General features: G+C 35.9%; 1 protein-coding gene across 3 annotated transcripts in view; it reads right to left on the minus strand.

The window, feature by feature from the left end:
- Sulf1 (Extracellular sulfatase Sulf1) overlaps positions 1 to 22,282 on the minus strand; it is a 247,127-nt gene that overhangs the window by 29,517 nt on the left and 195,328 nt on the right. For all 3 annotated transcript variants that reach the window (XM_074171032.1, XM_074171030.1, XM_074171031.1), the window contains exon 4: positions 19,627 to 19,796. In XM_074171032.1, the coding sequence (XP_074027133.1) occupies positions 19,627 to 19,796 (170 nt within the window). The remainder of the gene's footprint in view (positions 1 to 19,626; positions 19,797 to 22,282) is intronic.

Raw genomic sequence — 22,282 nt, forward strand, 5'->3', positions numbered from 1 at the left:
TCCAGTATCTCCTTTAGGCCATTCACATAATCTGATGTGGCATGATTCGGGCATGATTTACATGCCCGAAAGAATTCAGATACAATTGCAGAAATTATGTTTTGTTCAATGGCATTATAAACCTGGCACCCTCCACAAAACAGTTGAGGAGAATTATAAGAGGAATAAGAACTGACCTGGAGGCCATTTTGGACGTGCCGTTGTTATGTAACAGTCGTTTGAGTGGGTTGATGTGAGTGTTTTTATGAAAATAAACAAAAGCGAGTCTCGAGCTGTCAATAAATATTTGTTTTTGAAAGGCAATACGCTTGAGTAAATCAAAGATGAGTTGGATCCTGTGTATGGTACTAGACGACTACCGAATTGAAGTGAGAGAGATATCAGAGGTTATGAATAAGTAAAAAGAACGTGTTTGTTACATATTAAAACAACATTTAGGCATTAGGCATCAGTTGGGTGCCGCGTTTGCTCACTTTAGATCAAAAACGTGTTCGAATGAACATTTCCAACGCTGTGTTGGCGCAGTTTAGACGCAGTCAATCCGAGTTTTGGCGCCGATTAATTACTGTATCATCATGCTCCCAAAACAAAAATACAGTCTTAACAGTGGACTGCAAAGAGGGAACCGGTCCCAAAAAAAGCAAAAACTGTTTTTTGGTCTGGGAAAGTGATGGACACTGTTTTTGGGAAACTCATAGAGTTATTTCAATCGATTATCTTCAGTAATCACACGTTAAAAGAAAAGACCTCGTTAATTCTTAACTCGCACAAATTTCGACTTCTGAGGGTTGTTGTTCGTAGGGGTGTGACATTTGGATAACGGAAAACAGATTTTAAACAGACACAATTAAATACAAGGAAAAACCATTACAGGACCATACTTCGCATCATTACTTGACAAGCTGAAGGCAATCTGCGAAAAAAGAAAATCATATTTCACCAAGACAACGTGTCGTCTCACACTTCAGCGGTTGCCATGGCGAAAATTCAGGAATTATGGTTCAAACTGCTTGACCATCCGTCTTTCTCACCAGATCTAGCCCCAAGCGGATTCTTTTTGTTTCCTCATCTAAAAATTGCGTTCGGAGGACAGATATTTTTGTCAAATGAGGAGGAAATTGACCTTCGTGAACAATTTTTTTGCAAAAAAAAACGCCGAGTACTATTTGGAGGGGAGATGGTTTAAGTTTGACGATAGTCATGTCACGAAGTGTTCTGGCGATGTATTGAATCTATTGGAGCCTTTGGAGACACCCTACATTTTATTTTATGAGAGAGAGGACATTGGCAGATCAAGATCTTCAGACGATGTGGTGCTGCAGGTTTTTCCGGGTTTTCCTGCAACTGAAAAAGCAAATGCGCCACTGGAATCAATGCAGTCGCCCCGGAGCGCCAATTAATTTTTATTGCTGTTTTCATTTTTATCGTTGTTAAAAGGAGACTAAAAATAAAAAAATCTGAAGAAGTGTCTTTTATTTTTGCTAGGTCGGAAACTTTGTAATCGTCCCTCGTATATACCTATGATCACATTATTTTAAAAATAGACCCGAAAATAGAATACACCAAAGAAACGTGTACGTTAATCCTTTTTTTGTGTTCCGTCAAGATTCCGTGTTGCTGCAAAGCATCGCAAAGGAAAAACCCGACATGTAATGACTACTTGAAACGTTTGAATTTACGAGAGATCTCATTCTAATTTTGGATTTAGAGCGTGACATTATATGCATGAAGCAGCCCGTTGAGTGGAGACTGGTTTGCGGTTGGTTTTGTTTGGCCTACATGGAATAATTTAGGTCAAAATATCTTTCGACCTTTTCAACTTTGAAATTGAAATGCATAGGGATATAAAGTGTGTCCAAAATAAGGAAGGTCAGCATGGGAAAATCGGAAGCCGTGAGAGATATATGGTCGATGAAATTGGGAAAATGTTGGCTACTTCAGAACTTGTTTGAGTGACATTTTATAACTGAGGAAATTCCGATTATATGTAACACATCATGGAAGCTAAACTATAACGGGTAATTCTTTTTTTGCAGTCCACTAGAAAATATAAAATTGATAATGGTTTCTCGCTTACGAAAAATCTTTGAACACTATCCTGTACAGCTTGGAGAGTGTCAATAAGAAAGTGTTGATTTTTATTGTTTTTCAATATCTTCCTGAAAAACTTACAATAAAATTCAAACTCCATTTTTGAACTTCGGTTCTTCTTGAATACCTTCGGAACTAATTAATTTTTTTAACAACTTTCGAATAAGCTCGACAATGATCAACTTTTTTCAGATTCAACAGACTTTGTTTCTCTTACAGAAATTCAAAAGCACCGGAATAATTTCAATAGGAAAGAAGAGGCAATGAACAATAATAAAATTTGGCTACCTGTCCTTAATGATATACAAACAAGGTCAGGTAATCCAAATAAGCGAAACCAAGCCACGCTCACCAATAATAATATAAAACCAGGGTCAAATATCAGCATAGTAGTTCACCAGAGTGAAAGCACCTAAAGGCTGACTTTCGACCGCAGGAGGTCAGATGTCAATCTTGCTGAAGTGTCCATCAGAAGGTTGAAGTCCACTCAGGGATGAGTGGGGGTGGATGGACGAGATTCTAGATTCTGCACACAGTGCAGATCGTTACCACATCGCCTTTGACAATGTCTACCGCAGTGGTAGACGAAACGTCAGGCATAAAAACCTGCCACGGCGAAAACAAACAATTTTCAATTTTCACACAATTTTCAGTGTCAACTAACTTCCAATATTTTACACTGTATTCAAATTCCGTTCAGAAACCGTAATTTTGATTGATGAATTATTAAAAAATGTTTTCAAAAGAATGGTAGAGAGGATTTCGAAGTACCTCATGAGTAAAAAAATATCTGTTCTATTTCAAACGAATTTAGCGAAGAAATTTTGTGTGTGTGTGAAATTTTGACTGATATTTCAAACATAGCACATAGCCTAAATGTGTATTTGGATAAGATGATTTTTTTGGTATTATGACTTGTCACGAGGAGTTACTGGATAATCGTGTAAAATTGTGTACAGCTTTCATTTCACTATTCAGGTATCACCACAAAAAGTCAAGAGGCGACAAATCTGGTGACCGTGATGGACATATTCAGTGTTGCCTCTTCCACCAATCCAATGCTGTAGAAAATGTTGTGAAGGATAGCCGTCCTATTGCACCTCCAGATGATATTTATTATACAGTGTATTTAGATCAATTCATCACGTACAACTATGATTAGTTTAATTTGTTGAGAATCAATATTTAAATTTTCAAATCCAGTTCTTTATGTAGCGATTAATAAAACTTCGAAATAGTATGTGAATAAAATGTGATGCAATTAGTCTATATTCGATGAAAATCCCTAACGTATTCAAGTATCTAACATTTTATTGCGAGATTTTCAGGCGTGTCAGTAGTGAAGACACCCCTGAAGAAGCTATTTTATAGCGAAACACGTGTTGCGATTTTATAAACTGTCCTGTGAAAATATTTGAAAATATCGTTTACTAGCAGAGATCTGAACTTAGGATGTTGAAATCTGAACACGCCTTTTTATGGCGAAACGTCAATAATTCATTCTCTGATATCTGTAAAAAGATCGTACTTTTGAGCTGGAGAGAGTACCTATTTATAGATTTTCAACTACACGCTTATTCTAACTATTGTCAAAATATCAGCTTTGATTAATTGGTCTAGATATTCTGGAGTTAGTTAGTATAGGAATACTTTTCAAACGGGAGTTTATGTAGATAAAAGCACGTCAAAACACTAACATTTTGTATCTGATTTGTTGTCAAGGTTAATCTCCCACGATAATATCTAAGTATGAAAATTAAGTGATTTACATTCATAATCTGTATTTTTATTTACTGATTAAAAAATTGCGATGCACAAATCTAAAATGTTGAATAATACATCGGAGATCAGTCGCAGTATGGAATTATTTATTCTTTACGAATAAAATAGGCCGACTGATCTGACAAAAACATGGGGGAAAAATCATTTTTCGAAAAGGCATGAACCATCATCAATATTCCTGGTAGTGAGCTCAGACAATAATAATATGACACCATTATTGTGGTTATATTTCTCGGATAATCAAAGTATTCTGTGGTTCACAGACTGATTTATTCAGTCTGGTGCATGCACCTTGGACTGATTTGGTTTTTGAATGAATTTCTACCCTCGATAGTCAGAAAACTCAAAAATTTCTTATCCAAGATAAAGAAAATCCCCATTACGGTCCATTACAAAGCCATGCTTTGACAAGATTAAAGAGAACTCGTTTTGTTTTTATCTGTAGCTTGCACTGCATGACAACTAGATGAACCTGTAACCTATCTACATTCATACAGTTGAGATACCTAATTAACAAAAGTTAAGGTACTTTATATAAGATTTTTTGTAAAATTAGAGATAAATTCAAGATATGACTGTAATTGTTTTTTTATTATCCAAGGAAATTTATTTGTTTTTAAAAATTATAATATACATCACTGATACCCCCCCCCAAAATTTCAAATATCTTATAAACAATACAATTGTTCATAACAAATTGTTTAAACAAATAGAGCTGAAAATTATGACAAATCATTTTCATATAACTTTAAATAATAAGAATACGAATAAATTTGAACATCAAAAAGATTTTTCTTTTCGTTTGTTTGAAGGTGATTGACAATGTTTCATGATGAAATTCACTAGTTCGGACTTCCATTGTCTAATATATAAAATGATTTGAAATCCCCGAAACAAATAAAAAAGAAGAATTAAAAATGAATAGCTGAAAATAACAATTATATTATGGAAAAAAAAACTTGAAATGAAATAATAGTGAAATAAAATACAAGTAAAAATAGAACAATTGAACAAGAAATAAAAATAAAAAGTTAAAAGATTTCAAGACAAGTTAGTTCGCAACGTTTTGATTGTTAGTATCTACAATCGTCTTCGGGTGATGACTGGACTGATTCCTCCGAGAGATGCCTATTTATGGGTCGTTCGAGTACTTTCACTTATTTCCGCTTTCCATTTTTTCCGCTTCACTGATTCAGTGGGAGATGACCGTGATGGATTTCCATATGTTGCGTATCTCTCTAGCTTGGCTGAATACGTTATTGGACAACATGTATGCGACTTCCTTGAATTTTCTCCTAAACCAATGTTCCTCTCTGTGTAAGATCTCAAGTTGGGCCCACTCGATGTTGTGTTGATGGGTCCAAACATGGTCTGCTATTCCTGATTTGATGGTTTCCCCTCGCTGTGTGTGATTCTTATGCTCGACAATGCGAACATTCAATGGCCTCTTAGTTTCACCAATATAGGATTTCCCGCACTCACAGGGTATCCGGTAAATGCAATTCTTGGAATCGCAGTCCGCGTTTGGTGGCCTGGTTTTCGTAAGGCTGCTGCGGATAGTGTTACCGGATCTGAAACAAGTTCTGATGTAGTACTTGGAACCAATTCTTCTTATCCTTTCCGATAATCCTCTGATGTAGGAAAGTGCAACCAGCACTGGTTGTGACGGCTTCTCTTCCTTGCTAGGCTCCTACTGTCTTTTAGCCAAAATCTTTTCTACCATCGCTTTGGAGTAGCCATTCCGTTGAAGATCATTTCAGATGATATCTAGTTCCTTCTCGAGACCTTCCTTCGTATTACAGAGCCCGAAAGCACGGTCTAATAGAGTCTCTATGATTCCTCTTTTAATTGATTGATGGTGGTTGGATTCGTGGTTCAGATACTGTCCCGTGTGAGTGGGTTTTTGGTATACAGATTTTTTCCACTTAGAGTCGGTCTTCTTCACCACAACGTCTAAGAATGGCAATTCGTTGTGGATTTCCTTATCCATTGTGAAGGTGATGGAAGGTCTCACGCTGTTGATGTGTTTCAGGAAGGCGTCTAGTTCAGTATTCCCATGGTTCCATATTATGAAGGTCGTCAACATATCTCAACCAGACTCGAGGTTTGTTGTGGGATTCTTCAATGACCAGAGTTTCAAACCCCTCCATATATATGTTGGCTATGACTGGTGAAAGTGGCGATCCCATTGGCAGTCCCTCATCTTGTGTAAAGAATTCGTCCTTTAGTTGGAAATAACAGTTTCGTACACCGCATCCTAGTAATTCCATAATTATTTCTATAGGTAGATTCGTTCTCTCTTTCAGGTTCCCGTCTTCGGATAGCTTTCTCTGTATGATTTGGAGTGCTTCTTCGAGTGGAACGTTGGCGTAAAGGCTTTCCACGTCGAAACTAATGAGTTGATCTTCCTGTGTGACTTCAGTTGACCCTAGTAGTTCGACAAAATGCCATGAATTCTGACCAAAAGGCGATGTTCTTCCATGTAATGGTTGTATTATGGGAAGTAAAAATCTAAACAAGTTTTGAGTAGCCGAATCTCTGGAGCTGATGCTAATCTAAGTGGAGCTAAGTGGAACGTCCTTTTTGTGGATTTTGGATAGTCCATACAAGTGAGAGGGCTTACTGTGGTGCGGTGTTAGCGACGATCTAGTGAACTATGAAATGTGAACTGGTGAAATTTTTTTTTCATTACTCCAATTGAATTTTTCACTTTTTAACGTCTTTGATTATTAATAACAAAGTGGAAAATCCAAATTTGTCAATTTTTTCAATGAGAATCTTCTTTGGAGGCTTTCAAGAAAAGTTCCAAGAAGTGAAAAAAATTTGAGGTTTTCAGTTTAAAAATTATCAGGGCTTTTATGTAAATTTGAAACTTGTAAAAATCAGTTAAATAACTAAAGTATATCTAATAAAATAATCACGGGAAAATTTTTTTTCAATGGATTTTCGTTTATTCAAGTGTATAGGTCTAGAAGGTATGTGATTTTTTTTCTTAATAATGATATTTAATGGGTTAAAATAATTTTGAATTTTCAAAAGTCCGTATCCTTCAACGCGTCCGTGACACGCTATTTTCGCCTCTATATAAATATTGGTGATAGATTTCCGGGACGTAGAACTTTTTTTTTAGGAAATTCCCTCTTCTTTAAGGATCTTTTTTGAAATTTCGGATATCTTTATTATTTTCGAGATATTTGCAAAAAACCAAACCCCTCTTTTTTTTACCAAATTGTTAATAACTTTTGCAATTTTTTCGAGCCCCTCTTGAAATTTTTTAAAAAGTTGCTAGAGGTCATTCCGAATTTAATGAGCCCTGGATCATAATTTTCGGTGCCCTTGGACAAAAGTTCCAAAAAAGGATTTTGTAACCCAGACTATACAGTGGTTGGTCACCAATGAGCCATCCAGGCACTTTCCAAAGGCGAAAGCCCACCAAAAAGTGTGTCGAAGAGTTACAAAAATAGTATGAATACTGTAGAAGGATGGGAGGATAGTTGAAGAAGCGAAAGTCTTCATTAAAAAAAAACTCGATTATAATTATTCCTCATTTAAATTCCAATTTGTAGAGGTATGTAAGAATACCGATAACTATTACGAATCGCAGACGCTGGAGAGTGACTAATCATCATTTACGTAAATCAAAGCAATCAACCGTCTGAATTTCGTGTACTAATCGTCTAAGAATGAGAAGAGGAAGTCATCAAATGCATTTTTTGTTGTGTTCCACGATCTTTAAAACCGTAATTGGACGATTCCAACTCACCTATGGATGAATACACTCATTATGAATATCATTACGGCGACGATTCTAAAGAAGTTTTCTATCAAATAGGCAATTAAATCCGAATTTACTGTTCTTTATACGACTCGTACTGAGGAGTTATTTAGTGAGAAAAATTAGCTGTTCCCATGCGAAGACATTTACGGATGACATCAAACATGCAATACGGGTTTCTTTACAATTTTCCTAGTTTTGACTTAACTTTTTTATGGTAAAACTAAACATCCAATGAAATACTCGTTGTCGAACATGTCACCACTAAAAAATTTTCTCTTAGGTATATTGACGCTACGGAAGTTGGATGAACCTTTTTCTATCTTTTTTTTGAACAAAATAGTTTCATAACATTTACTAATCATGGTCTATCATGATGGGGGGCTAGTGCCCCCACGATCTGAACATGTTTCAAAAGGAGAAATTATTTTCAAAGGAAATGAGAAATTATCTCAACCCTAAAATGAAGGGTACGGAAGCGTAGAAGGGCCAAAGATTATTTAAAAGTCGAAATTTCGTCTTTTATCTCGTAATTTCGACTTTTATCTCGTAATTTCGACTTTTATCTCATAATTTCGACTTTTATCTCGTAATTTCGACTTTTATCTCGTAATTTCGACTTGAAAGTCATGATTTTGACTTAAAAGTAGAAATATGGTTCCTTGAGTGCATTATAATTTACTACTAGGTGATGTTAACAGGAGGTTCGTGAAATTGTTGTGAGAATGAAATTTCAATGGAAATATGTGGTTGAACGTGGGATCAACTTCAAGCGACCCTAAGGTTAGAAAAAAATCATTAACTCTGAATCAATCAATAATTTCAACAATAATCATTTCGAACTGATGTTGAAACAAGAACAAATATTTCAGTTGAATATACATTTCTGAAGATGCTCGTTTCAATGATATTTCATTAAATTTTACCACACTATTTATTATTTCTCATCTTCACACTTGAAGAACATTTGTAAATTTGAAGGTAATTGGAGGATATTTCTCAAAAGGAGGATGTCCCAGAACTTTACGAACCGATATGGGCACTGAAAATGAAGAAAAGGAGAGGATACTAAAAGCCTTTAATGAAGTATTTACTGAATCAACAAATCAACCATGTTTTTTTGTATGGAAAAAGTATGCACAATCAAAGGATAGTAATATAGACCACCAATAGGTCTATATTACGTAAACATAATTAACAATACTGGATAAATTTATTTCAAACCCTAATAGAAGACAATTTATTTAATGCATCATTTTCGGACAAGTCTCTAGTTCAATTTTGTTTCATACCATTAGTACAAGTAAGAGATAAGTTGTTGTTAATGAATTTTCAATTATAATTTTTATTTCAGAGTGATCTTGATCAAGTATGTTTTGAATGGAATATTCATAGAATACGGAAAACAAGAAATGCTATTGCTCTAGCAGGAAGAACAAGTATATTGTATGCGAGTTACAGATCACCTCATCAAGATTCCATCATTCGCTTTTAAAATTTATTCGTCGGAGTGTACATTTCCCCGGACAGCCTGTGATGAAGATTTTTGGAAATTATGTTAAATTTTTATGAAAAAAATAATTACACAAGGTCCTTAGATCCTTATGCCACAATTGATTTATACATCAACCTGAGAAGTAAATTAATTATGTTATTTGAATTAATTTTAGATTGATAATTATGCATTGACATTATTCAGAACCTTTTTGAAAAAGTAAATGCTTTCCGCACGAGTAGAGTAGAAAGTCGACTTTGGACAAAATATTAGTTTCTCATCATAGTAAATCAATCTGATCAGTAATATCCTTACTTCATTATCAAAACTTAACTAAAATTCAGTTTTTCACTACAACTGACGAAATTTCTAGTAGAAATTTATTAACATTTTGGAAGAATACTCTACACATTCATATCTTAAACGTCATGTAGAAACACAGTTTGCAATGACAACCAAATAATACTTTTGGTATGTTCGAAGAAATACAATGTTCATTTCTTAGGTATTTTGGGTTTTCTCCCCTCGTTTCGAAAAATCGTAGAGATCTAATGACGCAAAAAAATTAACTGGAGCAGAATGGTTCCCGAAGGTTCAATCAAAAAAATGAGTAAGCTTCGAATATTCAATAAAATCGGTTTCTGTCATATTTCTTTGTAAAAAACATACCACTATGAGAAAATTGTAGCACTGTCAAAATGATTTGAAAAGAATGTCAAAATTTCGAGAGAAAAGTCGAAATTACGAGAGAAAAGTCGAAATTACGAGATAAAAGTCGAAATTACGAGATAAAAGTCGAAATTACGAGAGAAAAGTCGAAATTACGAGATAAAAGTCGAAATTACGAGATAAAAGTCGAAATTACGAGATAAAAGTCGAAATTATGAGATAAAAGTCGAAATTACGAGATAAAAGTCGAAATTACGAGATAAAAGTCGAAATTACGAGATAAAAGTCGAAATTATGAGATAAAAGTCGAAATTACGAGATAAAAGTCGAAATTATGAGGTAAAAGTCGAAATTACGAGATAAAAGTCGAAATTTCGACTTTTAAGTCGAACTTATTGTGGATCAAATAAACAAATGATCTGTGGCCCTTCTACGCTTCCGTAGAAGGGAGTTTCACTCACCAAGAGGATAAAGATTGAGCTACCAATTCAAATTTTGAAGGGTTGAAAAATCCTAAGTTTCGCAAAAAATGCTTTTTTGCAAACTGACCGCCTTGGAAACCCTCAGTCATCTCAGAGTACACCGCAGGATGCCTAAACTTGAACAAAATAAGGATTTACAGGGGAAACATTGAACATGCAATGGAAATTTAGGGGGTGTTCTCCTGGACTATTCTGAAATATATTATCCTTTGATGAAAAATCCTCCTTTTGCGAGGATACACTACACTAGGATTATGTTTAATTGAATTACAGCAGTGAATCTTCCACATTTTACACTAGAGTGGAATGAACTAGTGATTTTATATGGTCTCTCAGAGAAAATCCATTGGATTTAGCTCCGGGAAACAAGCTGGCCAAAAGTTACCTCATTCAAGTTACCCTTTATTGTGAAATTCTCACACGCAACACGTGTTTGTTGCAAAAAGTTGAGATACACTTCCTGGTAAAAATATTGTTGAAATTGGTCAGCCATCCACAACTCCAACCCAAACGTTCAAAGAGAACTGATGTCAAAAACAATCTTCAAGTAACACATGTGAGTTTTATGCAGCCCACACATGATTACTATGAAAATTCCTCATAACACCTTATTGCTTCTCAAATATTCTACATTTTGCAGTGGATTAGAATAAACTAGTGATTTTAAATGGCCCTTCGAAAAAAGTCAAGTGGATTCAGCTCCGAGCTGGTCAAAAGCGACCTCATTCAAGTTACAATTCATTGAGAGATTTTCAAACGCAATACGTGTTTTGCTATACAATAACTTCATATGAGTATTTTTGCGTTTGTTGTAGAAAGTTAAGATACACTTCCTGGTAAAATTGGCCAGCCATCCACAACTACAACCCAAACATTCAAAGAGAACTGATGTCGAAAACAATCTAAGTAACTCATGTGGATTTCATTCAGCCCACACATGGTTATTATGAAAATTCCTGATTGCACTTCTTGAGAAATTCGTTTTTTTGGTACAAAAAATCAGCGTCAGTAGTTGGAGGATTTGAGCCATTGCGTGCAGAAGCCTATGGCAGAATGGGGCAAGTGGAGGAAAATCAGCTGAAAGAAGTGCCTGAGGTCGTTGTATTGAGTACCTATATGGGTACAACAAATAATCCCTAAGAATTTTTCAAACAGTCCCATAACTCACATTCATCCTATGGGGTAAACGTACCTGCATACAAAACCTAATAGGTATACCCTAGACAAGGATTTTGATGCTGAAAATCGCCACTCCACTCAAGAATCGATGCTAATTCTATTTATGACGAATGCATCAAATTTACCATTCATCACAACTTTTGACACCATTTCCTAATGCATTTGCAAAAATACTAGACAGAAAACGTTCAATATTAATAAGCCCGTGCCTTCTCCGTTCCATATATAAATTGTAATTTCAGTCTCCGTTCTCTGAACACATTATTCATAATCCTTCATGTAAATTGACGCGAACGGCTTATTTACATGAACGAAAACAATTAACATTTATGTGTAGATAATCGCAGTTTAGCGGGTTCGTTGTCAGACGGCGTAATATTTTTATGACACTATCACACGATTTTGGAAAACATTTTATTCATTTTTCAACATAATCTCCTTGCAGTTCTATACACTTTTACCAGCGCCGTTCAATAAGTTCGATAGCGTTTTTATACTAAGAACTGTCTTGCTCCTCAAAATAGCCATCAACTGCTGACATCACTTCTTCATCGTTGGAAAATCTTTGACCACTGAGCCATTTTTTCAAGTTTGTGAGTTGGAAATAATCCGAGGAGGCTAAATCTGGCAAATAGGGTGCATGAGGTAGCAATTCAAATTTTACTTCGTTTTTTTGCCATTTTTGCTTGATTTCTACACTCAAACTTTGCAATAAGTTCGCATATTACTCGCCGTTGATAATCTTACCTTTTTTTAGGATAGTCAATGAAAATTATCCCACGCGCGTCCCAAAAAACCGATGCAATGACCTTGCCTGCAGATAAAACGGTCTTCGCCTTCTTCGGAGACCGTTCCCCCTGTTGAGTCCAGTGTTTTGATTGTTCTTTTGTCTCGGGTGTAAACTGATGGACCCATGTTATCCATGGATATGAAACATCGCAAGAATTCAGCATCGTTTCGATTGAAACATCTTCACGACACTGTGTTTGCTCGAGTGTGAGCAAACGCGGCATCCATCTTCAGATCATATACGATGTATCGCACTTTTTTAAATTCCTACTGTCAGCTAGCTCGCGCACTTTCAGTCGACGATCATTCAGTACCGCTTTGTGATATTTTTTCACCGTTTTTAGAGCCGTTACCTCATTTGATCGACCACTGCGATGCTCGTTTTGGCAGCTCGTACGGCCTCTTTTCTGAAAATTCAGTGCTTACTATTATGGAATTGTACTATAGAGCATATACTTTGTGCCTTCCCCGCTGGATACCGAATCAGGTTCTTAGAGTTCTGCAGAGCCGTACTCTTACCATCTGACCTGAAAGACCATTGACCATACAAACTTATCGGTTTCGTTGAGAAGCTGGGTTTATTTGGTCACACAGCAACCCTTGCGGGTTGCGGTGGAGGGTCAAATAGACCCACTCACTTCGGACCTAACCTAACCTAATGGCCTCGTTTAAACTCTGCTACCCAATATTTTACTGTTGTAAATGAGGGAGCAGACTCACCCAGAGTATAATCCAGTTCAGCTTTTATTTTTTTTATAGATGAGTGGGAAAGTAGGGACTTAAATAACAGATTGATGATTGAAAATACTTCTGAATACTAGTTACTCGCACTTGAATAGATGTGAACCACAATAAACCCTTGCGGGTTGCGTTGGAGGGTAGAAAAGACCCACTCACTTGTAACCTAACCTAACCTAACTACTTACTTTTATCGAAAGATTCTGATAATTCCTCTTCATTATTTTCCGTTTCACTATCACTGTCGTCATCTAAATCAACAATGAATTTATTTCCACCATTGATATGGAATTGTCCAATCTCCATTTAGTCTTTTTCAATATTACCGTTCTTCGGTAATATTAGATAATTCTTCTTTAACTAGCTCTATCACCTTCGTATCAAAAATTGAATATTATTTTAACGCCTGATGCTTTTTTCAATTTTCCTCAAATCAACTCGATGGGATTGAAAACTCAAAAATAGGGGGGAAGTCTCAGTATGGTGTGTCCATACTTTTCAGCAATACTCTCAAGGGCATACACTTTTCCAAATGTTTTTGTCTGTAAAAATTCAAGTAGTTGGTTTTTGGTATTTTTATCTTCAAAACTTCAAAATACAAATTGTTATCTATTAAAAAACTTTGTATTCAATCTTTCCTCGAATTTATATTCGGAACTTTGATGAGGAAGCGTTGTCAAGAACTATTACACTATTCGCATCCAAATTTGGGATCAATGTGTTTTCAAACCATTCCTCAAAAATATTATAGCTTCCATGTTCTTATGATAGTCAACATTGCAGTCCTCAAGTTTTTTTCCACATAATTTGAAGTTTCGTCCTAATAGAAAATTTGCCGTTGTTCTTGTCTATATTTAGTTATTTGTTCTAAGTATTTGTAACGCAATTCCACTATTCTTCTGCTTTCCATAACTGCTTGACGTTTGTTTATTATAATAAATCTAAATCCTAGGTTCTATATCCAATTCTGAAGAGTTTTGTCACAGCAGCTCACGTTATGGCCGGAAGTATTCAATTTCTTCCTTATTATTTCAATTGTAGGAATCTCATTGCTTATGTAACAGTCATATATTGTTTTTATCAATGATTGTATTAGATGAACATCTAAAGGCTTTGGTAATCCCGCTTCAAATCGCGTCTTGCGTTCATAAGGTTTGTTTTTGACTATTTTACGTACAGTTGAGAAAGGAATTTTGGTCAAATCTGATGTTGCTTGTAATAGTTTTTTCCCTCGAAACCAAACTTGATATGTATTCTTATATATATTGAAATACACTCTCTGTGTTTCAATATTCAAATGCATCCGAATCTTATTCACTGGTATCTCTTTTTCGCATTGTTCACCAGCGCTATTGGAATCACTACACAGGAAAAAGTCTGAGTTGTTATCACACTCGTTATTACTATCAGTACTTGTCCAAGGACTCCACATTTTAAACAAATAACAAAAATTTCAAGTAATTATAACTTCACCAATATCGAATTTCAACACTCAAATCGCGATCAGTTCCTGAACTGAACATTGACAACACGACTCTTCTAACCATCCTCACATTCTATTGGTCACCGTTACATGACTTCAAATTTAATTTTATGACTCATCAGCCAATCATAAAACTCGGTTGGTAAAAATTATTCAATACGAGCCGCTAATTCTTCAGTCTACGTGGATTAATTCGTAGCGGCATTAATTCTATGTATTGTTTTTTTTGGCTTTTGATTTTGCCGATGAACAATTTTCTCCTTTTTACAAATTCACCGAAAACGGTCGCTATTGATGGCTGCCAAACAAATACTAAACAACGCAGCGTCTTCAAACTTGAAACATATGCTTCATATATTGTGTACTTTCTAATACAGTGATATATCTTTCAAACAACTATCGCCATTTCTAATTCAGGCTGGGTACTTCTTGGACCACCCTCGTAGAATACCCCTGCCGGGTGAGGTGTCCTGATGGCCTCATCCTAAGGGGCCCTATTGCGAATATGAACAAAGTATATGCTCGACAGACAGGTCCGGCCTCGGATATACACAAATAGATTTGCCCGCCAATCCCTATTTAGCTGGTTGGATTTGTGACATGTTTCTTTACTGTATTCATAGGTTTTCTTTTCTCACGTAAAGAGAACCAGCTGGGAGATACTCTTTTTATTCCGACAAATTTCGTGTCAGCCTCCGGAAAAATACCCTTACACTTTCCCACTGATTTTGCGTACGCTTCATTTCTTTTCTGTCTGATATTGACTTGCCACGAAAAGAGAAGTTTTCCGAAAATGTCATTATAAACTTACATTTGAACTGAGTTAAGCAGGAAAACAACTGAAAACTGTAGAATGTAGGGAGGTCAAATCCAATTCATGTTATACGCTGCCAGTTCAAAAAATTAGGTGAACTTAAATTTTTCTCAGAAATATTTATTCATTCATCAATTTCTATTTTGTCTCTTTCAAAGTAGTCTCCCTCAAATACCAGCGTTTGTTTGCAATCCTCGAAGTAGTTTTGTCATGCACTTTCTGGTATGTCCTTGATCTCTCTCAGCGATTCGTTTTTTATCTCCTAAATCGTCGCAAAATGCTGTCCTTTCATAGGAACAGGAAAAAGTCACAGGGGGGTAAATCTGGTGAATACGGTGGCTGAGGCATGATTACGGTGTTGTTTTTGGACAAAAAATTACGACAAGCTATTACGAGTGAGCAGGTGGATTAGCGTGATACAAAAGTCATGCATTGATTAACCACAATACCGGACGTTTTCTTCGTATTACTTCTCGCAAGCGGCGCATAACTTCAAGAAAATACTCCTCCTTTTGGAACAAAATTTGCTGCCACACACTATGCCCAAAATTTCCAAAAAAATTGGATGGCATGACCGATATGCCGATACCTTCGGCAACTTCTATAATAGTGATTCCATAACAATTTTCTTCATTTTTTTAACATTTTCATCGGTTGTTGATGGGCTGGGGTGTCCAGGGTGAGTGACGTTATTCACATCTTCTCGACCTTCTGTGAAAAGCTTGCACCACTTGTAAACATGTTTCTGACTCAGAGTACAATAACTGTATGTCCCTGTCAACATTTTAAGTGATTTTGAGCACTTAATCCCTTTTTTTACACAAAATTTGAGGCAAATTCTTTGATCCTTTTTTTTCTATTGCAGAAAATAGCCGAACATGCAAAACACTTCTAACTTTTGTGCCTCTCAACAACAAAATAAAGATATAATTATGAAGTTTGCCTTAGAATTTATACATATGCCAAATGGTTTGAAATTAATGAAAATCACAAAATCTCAATGTGCTAGACATCACAAACACCGTCTCTAGGATAGAAAGGGTAAAATAAAGGGCAATAAAGAACTCGCCCCCATCAACCTCCTTGGCCTCACCCATCCCAAATGCCAAAATAATTAAATAGCAAACCTCTACGTGTGATACATCTTTGAAAAGCTTACGAAAGAAGCTATTCGATGGTACGAATAATAATTGTTCGGGGTGTTGAAAATAAATTGAATATTATTTTCGTTTTTGTAAAAAAAGTAGCAAAAAAATTCGCACTGAAGGTTATTAAAAAGTATTTTTTTCGGCGGTGAATGTTCTTTTATGCTGGATGGTAATGTAAATGAACAAAATTGTCGGTAAGATAAGAATCAGCATAGATTCAGAAAAGGCAATTTAAGTGGCAAAATTCATCTGAATTCGCTGGAAAACACCATCGAACCTGAATTAAATAACCAAAAGGGCTATCAAGGCGATCTAGCTCTGGACGAAGATGGGACTCTTCCTCAGTTGCAGTAAGCTACTGGTTGGATACCTACTAATTATTCGAACAAAGGGATTGGAAGAAAGGTTCTATTGAGTGGCCACCGTGGTTACCAGATCTATGACCACTTGATCCTTTTCTATCGGGTTACCTCAGGTCAGTTGTTTATAAAATTCAACCTGCGTCGCTCGGGGAATACGGGAAAGAATTACTCAAACATGTCACGCTATTATCAAAACAACATTGGCCAGCGTTCGTGCACAACTTGAAACTATACTATATCATCGTTCACAAAACACCGGAACCCACTCTGAACATTCACTCAATAGAAATTTTCAATGAATTTTCCTTTTTAGGTAAGGTTTTACAATTATTGTTCACCCTGTACAATTATTATTCATAATATTGGATAGCTTCTCCATAATAGGGGTGAGGTCTTTGTTGTGTTATTTTATTTCCCTTTCCTAACCTAGAAACGATTTTGAGAATTGTTTTATCTTTTGTTTGTGATGTATAGAATATTGTAAGTTCTTGAAATGTCACACTGTATGTATGTAAGAAAGGTAGGAATTTGGATTGCCTATTTCCTAAAATGCTTGGAGGTTAATGAATCACTAAAAAGTATTTCACTGAATAGCTGAAAGGTATACAATAAACCCCCTCTGGTAAATATATTTCCTAGATAATTAAGCGTAAATAGTTCTCAGCCTAGATGACAGACAATTTGCATAATAATATTTAATCTAGTAATCTTCTATCACACGATAATCAGGTAATTAGCGCTTGTATTATATAAATATCAATTATAAAGCAGATCACACTCAGTTAAATACAGTTCTGCCATATACATTCATTACATTACATCCTCAAGTATAACGATCCCATCTAGATGTTTGCTACAGTTTTTTCTACGATAAAAAACGAGAAAATCATCAATCAATTGAAAATAATCATTACCATTTTACAATTAACTTCATTTACGTACTTGCGAAAAAATCAATTTTGTACTTTTGGAAAAAAATCTTTCAGCTGTTTACTTCTGCATCAGTGAACAAAAATGTGGGAAGCTCACAAAGAAAGAAAGATAGGGAAAAACTACTTTCTTTCTTTCTTTGGAAGCTTCCAACAGTTTCTGTTTGATGATAGAGAAGCGTAAACACTTCATTGTGAGATTTGAACTGGACAGTTTACAAAACCGCAACACGTGTTTTGCTATACAATAGCTTTTTCAAGCGTGTTCATGCATGAAAGCATGGAGAGTGTAGAATATGAGAGTATAATAACGCTTGGGGAAGTTTTTATATAACAAAACACCTGTTGGGGTTTTGTAAACTATCCAGTTACGGATTTTCATCAAGTATCCGCCAATTTCATGACATATATAAAAATGCTCTGTTCAATTGACTTCTCTTCATATAAGTTTGTGAATGAAGTGATGTATAAAGTGGCAAAGATTACTTTCGATTGGAATGGCGATTAAAGGGTGATTTTCACATTTTTTCGTAGAAAAAAAAATTGGGACCAACATTATTTTTATCATACCTAACTTTACTTAGTTTTGATGCTAGTGACTTTTCATTAATGATGAAAATGAAGGATGTTTTTGATCACTTTAAAAAAGGTTTCATGAGTTTCCCCAGAAAAATGCGTTGCTTTTTTGCTGCTTCACGTTAAAATTTTCAATTTTGTCTCTTAACCAATAAGAACCGACCATCAACAAGCTATTATTCCGTGCGATTTGGGTTTACCCCCTGGGTAAAAGCAACCCCCGGTATAGGGTCAACTTTGAAATAGAGGGTGAGCACAACTTAAATCCAAATTTTTGTGCAAATCGTTGCTGTTTGGTAAAATTATACGGAATTGCCGAATTCTTCCTCCAATGATTGATTCACAAGAAATATTGTCAACCACTTCCATACAAATATGTAGTTCTGTTATTCTGGAAGTGATTTGGTAGCGTTTTCAACCAATATATACTGACTAGACTAAGGTTGTGTTCAACTCGACTTGCGTTTCGCGATTGTTCTAGATGTCGTGTCGCTGGGTAAAATTCATTCTCAATTAATTTCTCATTGCTTTGACCCAAAGCTTAGACCTCTCCTCCGTTAAAACGTCATCTTTATTGAATATGTTCTTGAATAAATTATCTCCTCATTATGATGAGGAATAATGTGAAAATCCTATTTCGTTCCATCCCAACTTCGCTATTTTTGAATAAATTTAACTGGAAGATCGACCGGCTGTTCCAATCCATATTCTGCATTTCAAATGGATAGAAACCATAAATAATAATGCATTTCATGAATTCGAAATCTGAATCCCGAATGTGTTCAATAGTAAACAAAGCTTACAAGGTGGAGCTATTTTGATTATTTGGGCTATCGATCATAGTTGTGGAATAGAACAATACAAAATTTTAGACCGCTCTTTTGACGTGTGGCGATGAGATGGACAAAATCCCATATTCATTAATCTCGTGGTGCTTGAAATAATAACCTCAGAAAAATATTTCCGAGTCGAATAAAAAAGGGAGCATAACTGATAAAAAACTATTTTGAAAAATACAAGAGTATACTCATTTCTTGTGTAATCTGATATCAACAGTAGAAATGTCAATAAAACTAGAGCCTAAAAATGAAAGCATCCGTGATTCAACACAATACAGCGCTCTTTCGACCTGCTATGGTCATCAGTGATACTAGGCTGAGTCGCGAATGCCTAGCATCGTTCTACTGGACTCAACTGTACTCAAAGAACAAACCTGAGTATAAGTAAGTATGGAGTCCTCTACAAACCATGACTACTGTTCACACATTCAATAAACATATCATTAAAAATATGAATATAGCAAAAATAACTTACTGATGGGTGGTAACATTGAAAAACATATGCGAATATTGCGGTGCAGAATCTTCAGGTCCATGTGGCGCTGGGAAGGACATGGTCAGCATCACTGGTTTATGCTGATATTGCTTCTTAGAATGTCTTAGGAACGCTATGGAATCGTTGGCAATCACGTCCGAGTAGTAGTCCTGAAAGAGAGAGATAGAGCACTTGAGCATGATACGATATGAATCATCGTTCATTTGAATAATAAAAAGAAATGTTGATGGATCACCTTCAATTGAGTATGCGAAAGGTTAGGCTCTACTATTTCCGATTTTCTGGTTTCTTCTCGCTGTGTGTTTTTCTTGTGCGGATTTTCAATGGTGTCTCAGTTTCACCGATATAGGATTTGCCGCACCCACAGGGTATCCGGTAAATGGTGTTTGGTGGCCTGGTTTTTGGCGAGGCTGCTACGGATGGTGCTTTCAGATTTGAAGCAGGTTCTGATGTTGTACTTGGACCCTATTCTCCTTATTCTTTCATAATGTTCTGACGTAGGGAAGTACAATCACTTGTTGTGACGCCTTCTCTTCCTTGCAAAACTCTCGCTGTCTTCTAGCCAAAGTCTGTTCCATGATCACTTTGGAGTAGCCATTCCGTTTTGATGATGCCTAGTTCCTTCTCGAGACCTTCCTTCGTAATACAGGGACCGAAAGCACAATCCACCAGAGTTTGATGATTCCTTTTCTGGTAGATTGATGGTGGTTGGATTCGTTATTCAGATATTTTCCGTGTAAGTGGGTTTTCGATATACAGATGTTTCCCACTCAGTGTCGGTCCTCTTCACCAATACGTCTAAGAATGGCAATTCGTAGTTCCATTGTAAAGGTGATGGAAGGTCTTACGCTGTTGATGTGCTTCAGAAAGGTGGTCTAATTCTGTATTCCCAAATCTCATCCAATGTTATTTGTTCTTTCATAAATTTCGAATCGTAGTAGAATCATATTAGACAATTAGTCCGAACTAATAAAATTCACCATGAAACATTATCAGCCACTTTCAAACATACCTAATGTGTTAATGTACTGGCATTAACACATTAGGTATTGGTTCTTATTTGTGTAATTTTTTTAAAGAATTGAATACAAGAAGTCAATATAGCTGGACTATAAATATCAATTCTTTACTTAGCACAGCTAAGTAACTCAAGCTAACACAATTCACAGCTATAGCTATGGTTAGAAACAATCGAACGAAAAAAAAATCACAGAAAAAACAGTACTAACTGAAATAGAGGTCACTTCAACATATGATGTTTCAAAGTGTGTTTCAATGAAGAGAGAGATGTGGTATCCTGAATGGATTTAGGTAATTTATTGAAAGCATCAATTCCTCTAAAATATCGAATTTCAAGAGCAGTTCTTTAATATCTGTGGCATACGAGAAGTATTTGTATTTCTTGTTTGATATTGGTGAAACTGGTAACTGTATATTATTTCAAACAGTTGATGCTACCCCATCTCTGCACTTGTACAAGTTTAGAATTGATAACTTCAACTACTTGGCGTAGGTTACATGAGGAGAAATAGATGATTGTTACAATTCCCAGCAATCTGTACAATATTATCGATATACATTGAAAGTAATAATAACCCTAATACACTTCCCTGCGGAATACCCTGAAAACTATCAATTTCTTCATTGAAAATGTTCTATAGAAATTATTACTTTTTAGGAATATGTCATGAACTCTGAAGAGATACACATTGCAGTTTCTTCTGAAGCAAAAGCCCATCTCCACTGCCAGAAGACCATGTTCAAACCCACATTATACTCAGGGATACACCTGTCCTAATTAATGCTTCGTTCAAAACAATTATGATCGATATCCGCGCAGTACAAACATGTCAATAACCACCACTCATACACCAATTGCAAAATCAAATCGCAGATCATTAATATTATCAACGACGGTAGAACTGTTCTCCACGCCTAAGAATGTGCAATAAAGCTTCTGTTGCGAGCTGTTATGGAAATGAGAAACACGAAACCTTCGCTTGATATACGGTTATGGTTTGATAAGTTTCTGACCGCCGCCGGTACACAACACTGGGAATGGTAATGATATAACCTCAAACGGAATATAAGAGAGGTAGCTCCTTTTGCGAAGAACTCATTATAGTTTTCTAATCGGGAAATTTGAATAGCAATAATTTGATGACGCGACACTACGAAAGAGCTAAGGAGTTACAGTTCTCACACTAGATCTGCCGCGGTCAATAATTATCTTTGATGATATCTGAATATTAAGGGTCTTCGGAACTTGACAATTGATAACGGCCACCTTGTTGAAGCTTCATCTGTCAAATTATTCAGTCTGTTTTGCCAAATTACCATGAACGGATATATGAGGGTTGCCTTTTATGTTTCGGGATTTAGCAACCCTATTGTTGCAATCTGGCAACTGACAGCTCTATCGTAAAGTTGCTCTATCGTAAAGTTGCTCTATCGTAAAGTTGGACATTTTTGAGCTTATACGTACTCAGAACGATTTGACAAACGCGCAGGTGTATGCGAATAAGCCACAAAAGACAGCGGTCCTCAAAGCCAACATAACTCATGCAATCGGTCAAATCCAGCCTGATTTGTGAGTCAGAATCATGGAAAAATGGACTTTTCGTATGAGCACCAC

The sequence above is a fragment of the Leptinotarsa decemlineata genome, unplaced genomic scaffold, assembly GCF_025532065.1.
Source record: "Leptinotarsa decemlineata unplaced genomic scaffold, Ldec_3_MD MMD2_tig00000008_RagTag_RagTag, whole genome shotgun sequence".
In the NCBI taxonomy this organism is placed as follows: domain Eukaryota; kingdom Metazoa; phylum Arthropoda; class Insecta; order Coleoptera; family Chrysomelidae; genus Leptinotarsa; species Leptinotarsa decemlineata.